Source organism: Thamnophis elegans, chromosome Z (assembly GCF_009769535.1).
Source record: "Thamnophis elegans isolate rThaEle1 chromosome Z, rThaEle1.pri, whole genome shotgun sequence".
NCBI classification, from domain to species: Eukaryota; Metazoa; Chordata; class Lepidosauria; order Squamata; family Colubridae; genus Thamnophis; species Thamnophis elegans.
In genome coordinates, this window is record NC_045558.1 from 129228682 (window position 1) to 129242842 (window position 14161).

Sequence of the window (14161 nt, forward strand, 5' to 3'; positions counted from 1 at the left end):
TATAATATCTTTGTTATTTATTTCAGGCCTAATCAAAATAATATAACATTTGGGGGAAAAGATACAGCTCAGTAACCCAAAACTGGATGCTACTATGGAAAAGATCTCTACGGCCACCATATATTTTCCCTTTGTACTCAGATAAGTGGGAATGAAGGACAGCCAAACACTGCAAAATACTAACATGCTAAAAGTGATAAATTTGGCTTCATTAAAACTGTCAGGCAGCTTTCTTGCTAGGAAAGCCACTGTAAAGCTCATAATGGCCAGGAAGCCCATAAAACCTAAGACACAGTAGAACATAAATACAGATCCTTCATTGCATTCCAGAACAATTTCTGTAGTCATTGCTTGCATGTCCAAATCTGGGAAAGGGGGAGATACAGACAGCCATATAATACAAATGGTAACTTGAATAAAAGAGCAACAAAGAATAATGGAGGTGACCATCCACTTCCCCATCAATTTCCTCATCCCTGATCCTGGCTTGATCACCATGAAAGCCAGAACCACAAGGATGGTTTTAGCTAACACTGAAGAAACTGCCACAGAGAAAATGATGCCGAAGGCAGTTTGTCGTAGCAGGCAGGTTACCTTTTTTGGGTGGCCAATGAATAGGAAAACACAAAGGAAAGAAAGCAAGAGAGCAATGAGAAGAATGTAGCTGAGGTGCTGGTTGTTAGCCTTAACAATGGGGGTGTCCTGGTACTTGAAGAAAATCCAGAGCACTAGTAGTGTTAGGAGAGAAAAGGAAGAAGCAAGAATGACCAGACCACTCCCTAAAGGTTCTTCATAAGACAAGAAGCTCATTGTTTTTGGAATGCACAAACTGTGTTCTGGATCTGGATACTGATCTTGTGGACACTGGAAACAGATATCCATATCTGAAAAAGCAAGCAGACATATAATTGATCTCACTAACATTTCTGCAAACAATGCTCAAATTTGTATGAATGTTCTAAGAAAACCTTCATAAGAGCCACGGTGGCCCAGTGGTTAGAATGCAGTACTGCACGCTACTTCTGCTGACTGCCGGCTGCTTGCAATCTGGCAGATCGAATCTCATCAGGCTCAAGGTTGACTCAGCCTTCCACCCTTCCGAGGTTGGTAAAATGGGGACCCAGATTGTTGGGGGCAATAGGCTGACTCTGTAAACTGCTTAGAGAGGGCTGTAAAAGCACTGTGAAGCAGTATACAAGTCTAAGTGCTATTGCTATTGCTATTGCTATTAGCTTTCTCATACTATTAGATTTATAACATAAAAACAAAATGCACAGGTACAGTATAGGTGGCACCTTTCTCAATAGTAGTAACTGTGAGAGGGATCTTGAAGCCCTAGTGGACAACCATTTAAATAGGAGCCAGCTGTATGCAGCAGCTGCCAAAAAAGCCAACACAGTTTTAGGCTACATAAACAGAGGGATAGAATCAAGACCACGCGAAGTGTTAATACCACTTTATAATCCTTTGGTAAGGCCACACGTGGAATACTGCATTCAGTTTTGGTCACCACACTGTAGAAAATACATGGAGACTCTAGCAAGAGTGCAGAGATGATGAGGGGACTGGAGGCTAAAGCATATGAAGAATAGTAGCAGGAACTGGGTATGTCTCGTTTAATGAAAAGAAGGACTAGGGGAGACATGATAGCAGTGTTCCAATATCTCAGGGGTGCCACAAAGAAGAGGGTGTCAAACTCTTCTCCAAGGCATCTGATGGTAGAACAAGAAGCAATGGGTGGAAACTAATCAAGGAGAGAAGCAACTTAGAACTGAGGATAAATTTCCTGACAGTTAGAACAATGAATCAGTGGAACAGCTTGCCTCCGAAGTTGTGTATGCCCCAACACTGGAAGTCTTTAAGAAGATATTGGATAGCCATTTGTCTGAAATGGTATAGGGTTTCCTGCCTAAGCAGGGGGTTGGAGTAGAAGACCTTCAAGGTCCCTTACAACTCTGCTATTGTATTGTATTTCAAACCAACGCATGATTTCCATTGTTTGATTATATAGGTAGTTTTTAACTTATGAACATAATTGAACCTGGCAATTATGGTTGTAAGTTGTGATAGTTATAAAGCAGGTTCATCATGTGACTGGAACTGATTTTACTGTGTTTTTGCAGTGGCCATTAAGTTAACACTGCATTCATAATCTGCACCCATCCTTTTGGCCTTTAACAAATGCTTGAGGACTTGGCTTTGCCAACTATAATTCTGCAGGTGGTTAGTTCTCCCCATCTTTGTTTTATTTGTGCATTGGAGCATCCCAAGAGTGCATAAATAAAACAGTTCAACCTTCTAAAAGATATGTAAAGAGACTTCATAAAACAGAGAGGAAGGTTAAGTGTTTAAGCAGCTAAAAGAACAAACATCAAAGTACAGAGTATATCAGTGGTGAAATCCTTCAAACTCTGCTCCTGGTTCAGTGAGTCTGCTACCAAATGTGTGATTTGCGTTCATCCGTGCTTGAGGAGTGCCCCACAATGCTAAAAAAGGAACATTTTGAAGCCTTCTGAAATTGCAAAGGTAAGTAGAACAGCGAGGGGGGGGGTGGACATCTGCTGTGCCACACGATTTAGATTAATTAGAAAGCAGAAAATCCAATGATTCTAGCTAATATAAAACAGGCATTACAGCTGATCATCAGATATACCATTTCACTCAAACCGGTAGCATTTTTTTACTATCGGTTCAGGCAAACTGGTCCGAAACAGTAGCATTTCACCCCTGGAGTATATGAAAGTGGGAAATTCTATAGATATTCTAGGTTATTCAGCCATCTCTACAGAGTTTTTGACACAAATGTTATATTGAATTATTGAGCCATGGCTTTCACATTAACTGCTCCATTAAATCCACCCATGCTGAAAGTTAATGTTAAATTTATGATAAGAATCTTAATGTGATGAAAGATCAAACTGTTATATTCTCTTACATTTACCTTTTTGGTTTGAAATCTGGCCTTCAGGACATGGGAAGCAATCATAGCAGCAAAATGGTTTGCCTTCCTTCTTTCTCTTGACTGAACCTGGATAGCAATTCTCATTACACACCGAACGGGGAAGTACCTATTCATAAATGAACAAAATAATACATTCTGGATTAGTGCACTTGAAATTGTGATTTTATTTATTTCAAAATGACTGGTTTAGTTCAATTTAATAGCTGTCTTGCACCTGTCTTTCACAGTATTCTTTTCAAATTTGGATACTGTCCCCTTTGTAAACAAATTACTGGGCTACATAGACAGATTACCTATCTAGAATCTCTAATCTGTGCTCTCCAAGCAGAAATTAGGTGTCCAATTCGGCCATTCCACTCTACGAAGATGCCATGCTATCAGCCCCCCCCCCCCCCCCGCACTGCAAAGATCCCGCAGGAGTAGAGCAGTCTGGACAATCGTGGGATCAGGCAGGGTGAGAGCTGTGAATGATAAACACAAAGTTTTTGCTGTGACCCAGGATAACAGATATACAGCCCTTGCTGACCCTAATGGGTACACTAAAGAGAACAGGTCAAGTTAGTTGTGATAATGATGACTCAAATAAGCAGGGGATTGTGGTCCAAAATGAAGAACTTACTTTGGAAAGGCGAAATGGGGAACCAGGTATTATACATCAGTTGCACAAGAAGAGCAAGGTATGCAAAAAGAGAAGTCAACTTCTTGTTGGTGATTCAATCATAAGGGATGTAAATTTAGGAAAGGATATGGAGGTTTTAAAAGAGGTCAGGTGTCTGCCAGGTGCTACTGCCAGCAGAGACAAGAGGTGTATTCTTAAGATCGTCAAGAATGCAAGTAAGGACTGTGATGTTGATGCTATTATACATCTTGGCACAAATGATCTGTCCCTAAAAGATGTAATTTCTATGAAGAATAATTTCCAGAGCTTGGGGTATGAACTTAGTAGTATAGGTTGTAGTCTTATCTTTTCAGAGATTTTACCAGTATATAAGAAACAAAAAGGGAAGGGCCAGCATGTAACAGAGTTTAAGGTGTGGCTAAAGGCGTGGTGTAAAAGGGAAAGCTTTGGTTTTATTAGCCATGATGCCTACAGCTGGTCCAATGAAAAACTGTACAAAAGAGATGGTTTGCACCCATCCAAGAAAGGGACTGAGTTACTTGGCATTAAATTCACAGATTTTCTGGATAAACATTTAAACAGCAGGGAGAAAGAATTAATTGATACAGAATATTTCTGTCCCCAGCAATCAAAAATTCATAGCAATAGCAATAGCAATAGCAGTAGACTTATATACCGCTTCATAGGCCTTTCAGGCCTCTCTAAGCGGTTTACAGAGAGTCAGCATATTGCCCCCAACAATCTGGGTCCTCATTTTACCCACCTCGGAAGGATGGAAGGCTGAGTCAACCCTGAGCCGGTGGGATTTGAACCACTGACCTGCTGATCTAGCAGTAGCCTGCAGTGCTGCATTTAACCACTGCGCCACCTTGGCTCTTGGCACTGATAGGGTTATCAGTGCATGTAACACAGATGTTTGTGCGGGTAAGATTATCACTCCCGCTGTCAAGCAAAACCAAGCATTTAATAGTGAGTGCCATACCATGTGCATGAATCATACAATCATATCAATAAACTGTGCACTTCGGCCCCTCTACAGCTGTGATATCAGGCATGTTGTGCTCCAAATGACGATCTGTTTGTATTCTCATTTTCGATAACCTTTTCCACTTTATGTTTCCATGATTTCTGGATATGGGTAAATCATATTTTTTTACATAATGACCAGTGGATTAATTTAGTAACTCGGTCATGTCTAGCTTTGTAATCAGTTTGTGCAATTTTGCTGCATTCACATATTAAATGTGAAACAGTTTTGACTTTATTATTGCAAAGTCTTTGGGTTGTCAGTGGATTTTTGTATCTTCATTTTCATGGCATTGGTTTGTAGTGCTTGTTCTTGAGCAGCCATTATTAAACCTTCCGTTTCTTTCTTGATAGTTCCCATCTTAAGCCATGTCCATGTCAAGATGTCATCACATTTTCATTCAATCTTTTTCAAGTGCTGTCCATGCAAAGCTTTGGTTTTCCATCTATTTAATCTGTCATCCAGCTGTTTTTCCTTATATTCTGCCTTTATTTCTGTTGTTTTTATGCTGTTCTCCATTTTCACAGCCTACAGCAATTTTTCTGTACTTTGGTTCACATAATCATTCAAACTTCATTTTTCTTTTTCTAAAGTTTAATTGTTTATGGTTCATGGTTCATGGTTCATGGTTCATGGTTCATGGTTCATGGTTCATGGTTCATTATTCATTATTCATTATTCATTATTCATTATTCATTATTCATTATTCATAGCAATAGCAATAGCAATAGCAATAGCAATAGCAATAGCAATAGCAATAGCAGTTAGACTTATATACCGCTTCATAGGGCTTTCAGCCCTCTCTAAGCAGTTTATAGAGTCATCATATTGCCCCCAACAATCCGGGTCCTCATTTTACCCACCTCAGAAGAGTGGAAGGCTGAGTCAACCCTGAGCCGGTGAAATTTGAACAGCCGAACTTCTGAATTGTAGTCAGCTGAAGTAGCCTTATTTGGTATTTGATATTTGGTATTCATTATTCATTATTCATTATTCATTATTCATTATTCATTATTCATTATTCATTATTCATTATTCATTATTCATTATTCATTATTCATTATTCATTATTCATTATTCATTATTCATTATTCATTATTCATTATTCATTATTCATTAATTAATCTTTGGTGAGATTCACAGCCTTTGGGGCTGGTTGGTAGCTGAACAGCTCAAGTCCTAACCAAGGACCTAGGAACTGTTAATTTAGATTCAGAGGATATAAGCTTTAACAAGTAGGGTGGTTTTTTGTGGCATCAGAATGGTCAAATCTGATAAATTTAAAATTTCCAAATAGCGAGGTAGCCCTTTGAGTATTGCTCCAAGGGCTCCAATTGCAATCGGGACAACACATGATTTCTTTTTCCACAGTCACTCAACCTCAATTTGCAAATCCCGATACTTTGTGATTTTTTCTTGCTGTTTATCTTCAATTTGTGCATCTCCAGGTATTGCAATGTCAATGAACCATACTTTTTTCTTTTCAACTATTGTTATGTCAGGTGTGTTGTGGGCCAAGTGCCTGTCAGTCTGGATTCTGAAGTCCCACAAGATCTTGACTTTCTCATTCTCTAAAACCTTCTGAACCGGATGTTCTCAGTGGTTTTTACTGTACTCAAATCTAAACTTTTGATACAATTTTCAGTGAATGATCTTAGCAACGCGATCATGGCGTTGTAGGTTGTCAGTTTGTGAAATTTTGCTACACCCACTGATCAAGTGGTCAACTGTCTCGTCTTTCTCATTACAGAGGCGACACTTGCTGTTGATGGTAACATGTTGAATTTTTGCCTTCATGTAGTTTGTGGTTATGGCTTGTTCTTGAGCTGTCAAAATAAAGCCTTCTGTTTCTTTTTTCAGTGCTCCTGAATCATTACTTCCTTAATCATTGGTTCTTCACTTTTCTGGATATAATCATTCAAAGTGTGTTTTTCTTCCTCCATAGTCTGTTTTACTTTTAGGAGTCCTCGACCACCCTCTGCTCTTGGTAGATATTATTATTATTGTTATTGTTGATTATGATGATGTTGTTATTGTTATTTTACTGCAAAGGAACATTGCAGTTCTAATATTGATTCAAGGCATGTGAACCTGACTTAAACATTCGGCCCTGTGAAATTATTTCAAAATTTGCTATGGCTACCACATTAGTAAAATGTCATAATCATTGAGTATCTGAGTATTATTGTTTTAATTTTTTGCAGTATCCTGATCAGGTTTCAATTCTGAGAAACTTCCATCATGGAGAAAAAACAAACTTTTTTTTATTAAATCCAAGTCATGAAAAAAAAATCTCAAGAGCACCTTTTAAATCTTATAGAATTGTATCCACCACATTTACTGTGTCTGGATTTTGTTGCTTTAATATGCGTTTTTAATTATTACATTTTATGCCTCCAAAAGCCAAGGTGATAGGTGAGAATAATGGAGGTGACCATCCATTTCTCCACCCATTTCCTCATCCCAGATCCTGGTGTGGTGATCATGAAGGCCAGAACCACAAGTATGGTTTTGGCTAACATTAAAGAAACTAAAGAAAGGGACATGGTGGCCCAGTGGGTAAGACGCTGAGCTTGTCAAACAGAAAGGTCGACCGTTTGGCGGTTTGAATCCCTAGTGCCACATAATGGGATGAGCTCCTGTTACTTGTCCCAGCTTCTGCCAACCTAGCAGTTCGAAAGCATGTAAAAATGCAAGTAGAAAAATATGAACCACCTTTGGAGGGAAGGTAACAGCGGTCTGTACATCTTTGGTGTCTGGCCACATGACCATGGATAGGTCTTCAGACAGTGCTGGCTCTTTGGCTTAGAAATGGAGATGAGCACCACCCACTAGAGTCATGAATTACTAGCACATATGTGCGAGGGGAATCTTTACCTTTACTTTTAAAGAAACTGCCAAAGGTAGTGTCATTGAAGGCAGGTTACTTTTGAGGGGAAGAATTTACCTTGTTAAACTCATTGGGCCATATAATACCATCATCATAAATAGAGAAAATTTCCTCTGGTAGAGCCTTGGGATCTATTTTTCCAACTTTGATTCTTTGGAAGGATAGATTTGGAAATGTGATCCAATTGATAATATCAAATCCAATCAGGATTTCACCATTTTGGTCAAAAGAAATTTCTTCTCCAGCACTGTTGTTAAATGAGACTCCTCTCAGAAAGTGGTGCAGCTAAATCAGTGAAGAAAATGAAATAAATGTATAAGGTTAAAAGATGTACAGATTTGTTTTTTTTAAAAAAAAATCTGTTTAATTTAGCAAAATCATTGAAATCCATAGGAGCTGAGTTAAATGCTGTTCTAAGGTCCATAAAATTCAAGAAGTATGCCTTATTTATGATCACTAAAAATGTGAACTATGTACCTTTCTTCTATTGCTTCAGATATGGGGCCACCACACCCAGGGTATTGAAGGTTTTTGATAGTCACAACAATAAAATAGCTAAGGTACAATTTTAACCAAATAATAAGTAACATGTGATTCCCGAAAATTAAATCACAGAAAAAAAAAATAAGAAAGCACCAATATAAAATTTAATTAAAAACATCAATATATGTAGACCAAATGACAAACATTTAGTTCTGCAGAATTAATTTGAAATTTTGAATGCATTAGAAATTTAGACAAAGATCAGGAGACTGTTTTTGCAGTCCAGATTTTTGCTAAAAAGTAGTGAAAGCTGAGACGCTGAGTTGGAATTGACAGTGTGAATAACTTGAATGAAAGTGGCCACAGTGAGAATGAAAACCCAGCGTGGACAATAGAAGTGGGACATAGTAACTGCTGAGAAGACTTGGAAAGCACATAAAGGATTATTTAACAGTTGGGTTGGTTGTTGATTTTTTTCTTTTTGCTCTTCCTTCTACTCCTTTGTTTTTCCAAAGAATAGCTGAACTTTGAGCTTTGAAGAGTTTCAACTGTGAACAATAAACTCAGGTAACAAAGGGAGCAAGCACTCTTTTTCTTTTTGGAGGGGACACATTATGAATATACGGGATAGATAGATAGATAGATAGATAGATAGATAGATAGATAGATAGATAGATAGATAGATAGATAGATAGATAGATAGATAGATGGACAGACAGATAGATAGATAGATACTAATTACTAGAACTGAGTACCTGTATAACTGATACAATTGAGAGACATCTATTTGTATAAGATAACAGTGTGATATATAACTATGAAATATAATAATTAAGGATCAAAAACAGAATAGAATAATATATAGGAATGTTGAGATATTGAAATATGATATTAAGGAAGGTTAATTATTGTTAAATATTGGGATATACAATTATTGATACCACTGATATTGCTGATAAAGTAGAAGTAAAATAGAATCTGTATGTAATTGTGGGCAAGGATAAATAGAGGGATAAAGATGGCAACATCAGTAAAGCTAGGGGAAAAAAACAACATCCAACACTGCTTCAACAACATCCTCCCCCTCAGATCAAAGATCAATTGAGAGTGCATTGGGGCTGGAGAAAGGCGGAACGATGGCAGGAACAACGGGACCAGCACCAACAATGCAGAGTATGCAATTGATGATACAAGAGACATTGACGCAAAACCAAGAAGTGACGGCTACAAATCATGAAGGGAATTCATGAAAAACGTACACAATACCAATTTTTAATAAATCAGTTAAATAAAAAACAGAATAATGTACAGATGGTTGGTACCAGAAGGGGTACTGATATCTTGGCAAGGAAAAAGATATAAGAGAATATAGAAGAAGCGCAGAAAGTCTATGAAAAACACTGCACATGGAAGAAGAACAAGGAAGTAAAGAGGACCTAGAAAGTAGAAGTCAAAAGGAAGAAACATCAGAAGACAAGGAAAGAAACAGGAAAGAAGAACAGAGGCAAGAAAGAGAGAGAGCAGAAAGGGAAGGTGCGAGAGAGAAAACTCAGATACAAACCAGAAGCAACAAAAAACACCCCATATAAAGATGGATCAGGAAATAACAATTATCTTGTTAAACTTGAATGGACTGAACACACCAAAAAAAAAGAGCGCAGATGTTTAATAAACTTAAGAAACTGAAGGCAGATATAACTTCTATACAGGAAGTGCATATTAAAAGGGAACATAGGAATTTACTGGAAAACAAAAAAAGTAGGGAAATTATATACAGCACCGGCAGATTAAAAAAAAGAGGGATAGCAACCTATATAAAGGAAAAAAATAAACTCCAAAGAAGTTTACTCTGATGAAGAAGGATGCTAATGATTGAATTAGAGGCGACAGAAAAACAGATATTATTAATAGTCATATATGCACCAAATCAGAAACAAGAGGAATTCTATAGGAAATTACACAACAAAATAAATAATTAGAATATGAAAATATTTGCTTAATTGGTGATTATAATGCAATAGTGGATAAAAAAATGGACTATGAAAGCAAAAAATAAAAATAAAACAAGAAAATACATTGCCCAAATCCTTTTTTGAAATGGCAATGGAATATAAACTACATGATATTTGGAGAGAAAGGCACAAAACAAGAAAGCAATATACCTTTTATTCGAACCCCCATCAGTCCCTATCAAGAATTGACATGGCCTGGATTTCATCTGGTCTATGTAATCAATTAGATGAAATTGAAATAGAAACAAATGAGTGGGCAGATCATAATCCAATGAAATTAAGATGGAAAGATCAAAGAAGAAGAAAAAGATGGATGATTAATACAAATATTGTAAATGAAATAGAATACACTCAAATGCTGGAGAAAGAATTAAAACTATTCTTTAGAATAAATAAAAAAGAAGACAAATTCAAAATCTCTGGGATACATGGCGAGAAAAACTAGAAAACAAAAAGAGCAACAAGAATGTATGCAAAAAGAACTCATGGAAGCCGAAGCTGAACTACAGAAAGACCCAAAGAATAAAATTAAAAAAGAAAAAAGAGATGATAAAAGATAAGATCAACTTAATAACTCAAAAGGAATTAGCACAGAAAATTAAAGCGACCAGACAAAATTACTTTGAACAAGCCAACAAACCTGGACAATGGCTGGCATACAGATTGAAGAATGAAAGTGAAAAAAGGATGATATACCAATTAAAAGATAATGAGGGAAGAAGTCAATACAAAGTGGAAGAAAAGAAGCATATTATTCATAAATACTTTGCAAAACTATAAGCGCAAGATAGTATGGAGGAAATCAAGATAAAACATTATTTAAACACAGAAAAGATAACATCAATTTCAAAAGAACAAAGTGAGGCGATAAACAGGCCAATAACATTAGACAAAGTGGAATTGGTCCTGAAAAACCAGAAAAATAATAAAACCCCAGGATCAGACGGAATACTGGTGGAGCTATACAAATATAATAAAATAATATTGGAAAAGCTAGGAGTGGAAATGTTTAACAAAGTTTTAGGAAAAGCCAAGATGCCTGACTCATGGATGGAAGCAATAATATTACTAATCCCGAAAGAAGAAACCAATCTACAAGAAATCCAAAACTACAGACCAATTTCATTACCAAATTCTGATTATAAAATATTTGCAGCAATTATGGCAGGAAGAATTAAACAGGTTTTAAATGAATGAATACACCTGGATCAAAACAGATATTTACCTCATAGAATACAAGAAAAATAATTAAAAATAATACAAGACATACTAGACATAATAGAATATTACGAGGCACATTCAGAAAAACAAATGGTACTGGTTTTCCTTGATGCACAAAAAGCATTCATCAATGTAATTTGGAAATTTGCAATAACAATATTAGACAGGTTAAATTCAGAAGAAAATTTACAAAAATGATAGAAAAACTTTATAACAGTCAGACAGCCAAAGTTCTGATGAATGGAGAACTAACAGAGAAGATCGAAATAAGAAAGGGAGTCAGATAGGGTTGCCCCCTCTCTCCTTTGCTGTTCAAATTAACCCTGAAAATTTTATTAAATGAAATTAGGAAGGAACAGGGAATAAAAGGTTTGAGACTCAAAAATGAAGAAGAAGACCCAAGCTTATGCCAATGACCTAGTATTTACTCTAGAAGATCCATTAGAATCCAGTCTGAAATTAATTAAAAAATTAGAAGAATATGGCAAAGTGGCAGGATTAAAAATCAATAAAGGCGAAACAAAAATGATAACCAAGAATATGACAAAAAAGCAAGAGGAGGAACTGTGTGTGTGTATGTGTGTGTGTATATGTGTATGTGTATGTATACATATACATACATACATACATACATACATACATACATACATGTATGCATGTATGTATATATGTATCAAAGTGGTTTAAATTTACTAGAGGTGATCAGCCAATATAGCAGACAGACGAGTAAGATAAGAGGGTTAAGAATGGTGAAATGCAAATGAAATATAATAGAAGGGGAAACAATATAAGGTGAGTGATATCGATTGGCAATTGCTATTAGAAAGAACAGGAAGCTCCTGTTCGTATTGTATTGTGTAAATGTGGTGTACGTCAAGTTTTTTTTGTGTGTATTTTATGTTTGTAAATAAAATTTAAAAAAGAAAAAAGAAATTTAGACAAAGACCAAATAGATACCTGCCAATGATGTTGATGTAGAAAACACCTCCCTTTTTTCATTGTTGATATAAAGCATATGCCATAATATATCAAAATATTATAAGCATACTATATGGGTATATCTCTTTAACAGTATTGCAGTCAATCAAACCAGTTAGTCCTAGAGGTGATCAATCCTGACTGCTCTTTAGAAGACCAGATCCTGAAATTGAAACTCAAATACTCTGACCAGGAGGAAGGACTCACTGGAGAAGAGCTGGGAAAGATGGAGGGCAAAAGAAGAAGGGGATGACAGAGAATGAAGTGGCTGGATGAAGTCACTGAAGCAGTAGGTGAGCTTAAATGAACTCCAGAGGATGGTAGAAGACAGGAAGGCCTGGAGAAATGTTGTCCAGGGGTTGTGATGGGTTGGACACAACTTCACAAATAATAACAACAACAACATATAACAGTATAAATATACTATGTGTTCTGATCCCTCTCGTCCCACACCAACACACACTCTGAGACAAAGATAAGTTACGGCATTTAATTAACAGACAGACAGGTCCTTGGCAGCAAACCGGCACAGAAAAGCTTGGGCAGCAATCCAGCACAGATAAGGCTTGGCAGCAATCCAGCCTGCCAAGCTCACAATAATGTTCTCCGACATTAATTCCTGAGTTGACTTCTGCAAGAGGAGCGCGTGCACAAGTAGTCCTTTTACAGTCTGGAGAGGAGCCTAATGATCACCAGATGAGTGCAATTACCTCCTGTACTTGCGCAACTGTTCCTGACGCCTATTAGCTCTTCAGTGCCGGGCATCCAAGAACAACTCACTGCTGACCTCAGACTCACACTCCCTTGTCTCCTCCCCACTGGTCCAAGGCTCAGGAGCCTCCTGTGGCCAACCAGCCTCTCTGCGCCCTGCTCAGAGTTGGAACCCTGTCCAGGGCCCTCCACATCCTCCAGAGCCGACTCATAGGGCCCCTCGCTGTTGGAGTCTGGTGGCAGCTCCAATGGCTCCTACTGGGCCACAACAACTATGTAGTGTATTTATAAAGATATACCAACTGTGTTTCTTCTTCTCCTGGATGACAATGACTTTGGTATCTTTGAAAGACGATGAAATGAAAAGAATACTTAGATACCAAAACACTTATTTTGGGATTGATTGATTGATTGATTCAGCCATCCATCCATCCATTTTCATTCATTCATTCCACTTGATTCGGCACCCAACACATCTTGACTATTTGCAGCATAAAATGTAATTATTAAAAATGCATGTTTAAACAACAAAATAGATTAGATTAGATTAGATTGTTTATTTGTATGCCTCCCTTTTCCCTGGGGGGACTCAGGGCAGCTCACAATCAAAAGGAAGGGGGGGGGGGGAAACAGACTTTTACATATAGGACAGTACATGATTAAAACACAACATTCATACCATTCGGGCAGGTTACAATCTTTAGCCCCAGGCCTGACGAGATAGCCAGATTCTAAGGGCTGTGCGGAAGGTCTGGAGGGTGGTGAGGGTACGAAGCTCCACGGGGAGATCGTTCCATTGGGTCAGGACTACCACCGAGAAGGCTCTACTCCGTGTGGTGGCCAGTCGGCATTGGCCAGCGAATGGAACTCGGAGGAGGCCTAAACGATGAGATCTAATGGGTCATGTGGAGGTGATCGGCAGTAGGCGGTCTCTCAAGTACCCAGAAGTACCCAGATCCACTACCATGAAGGGCTTTATAGGTGGCAAGTAGCACCTTGAAGCGTATCTGGAGATTGACAGGTAGCCAGCGTAGCTCGCGGAGGATAGGTGTTACGTGGGTGAAGCGAGGTGCACCCACAATCGCTCACGCGACTGCATTCTGGACTAGCTGAAGTCGCTGAATACTCCTCAAGGGCAGCCCCATGTAGAGCACATTGCAGTACTCCAGCCTAGAGGTCACAAGGGCACGAGTGACTGTTGTGAGAGCCTCCCGGTTCAGGTAGGGGCGCAACTGGCGCAACCTGGGCAAATGCACCC

At 38.0% G+C, this 14161-nt stretch overlaps 1 protein-coding gene across 1 annotated transcript in view; it reads right to left on the reverse strand.

Moving 5' to 3' along the window:
* The window catches only part of LOC116521763 (vomeronasal type-2 receptor 26-like), a gene marked incomplete at its 3' end in the record, with an annotated part of 44747 nt that continues 30586 nt past the window's right edge, over positions 1-14161 (reverse strand). Inside the window, exons 7-9 of the mRNA XM_032236421.1 lie at positions 7556-7783; positions 2942-3068; positions 1-884 (exon numbers count right to left, since the gene is read on the reverse strand). Coding sequence (XP_032092312.1) covers positions 1-884; positions 2942-3068; positions 7556-7783 — 1239 coding nt within the window. The remainder of the gene's footprint in view (positions 885-2941; positions 3069-7555; positions 7784-14161) is intronic.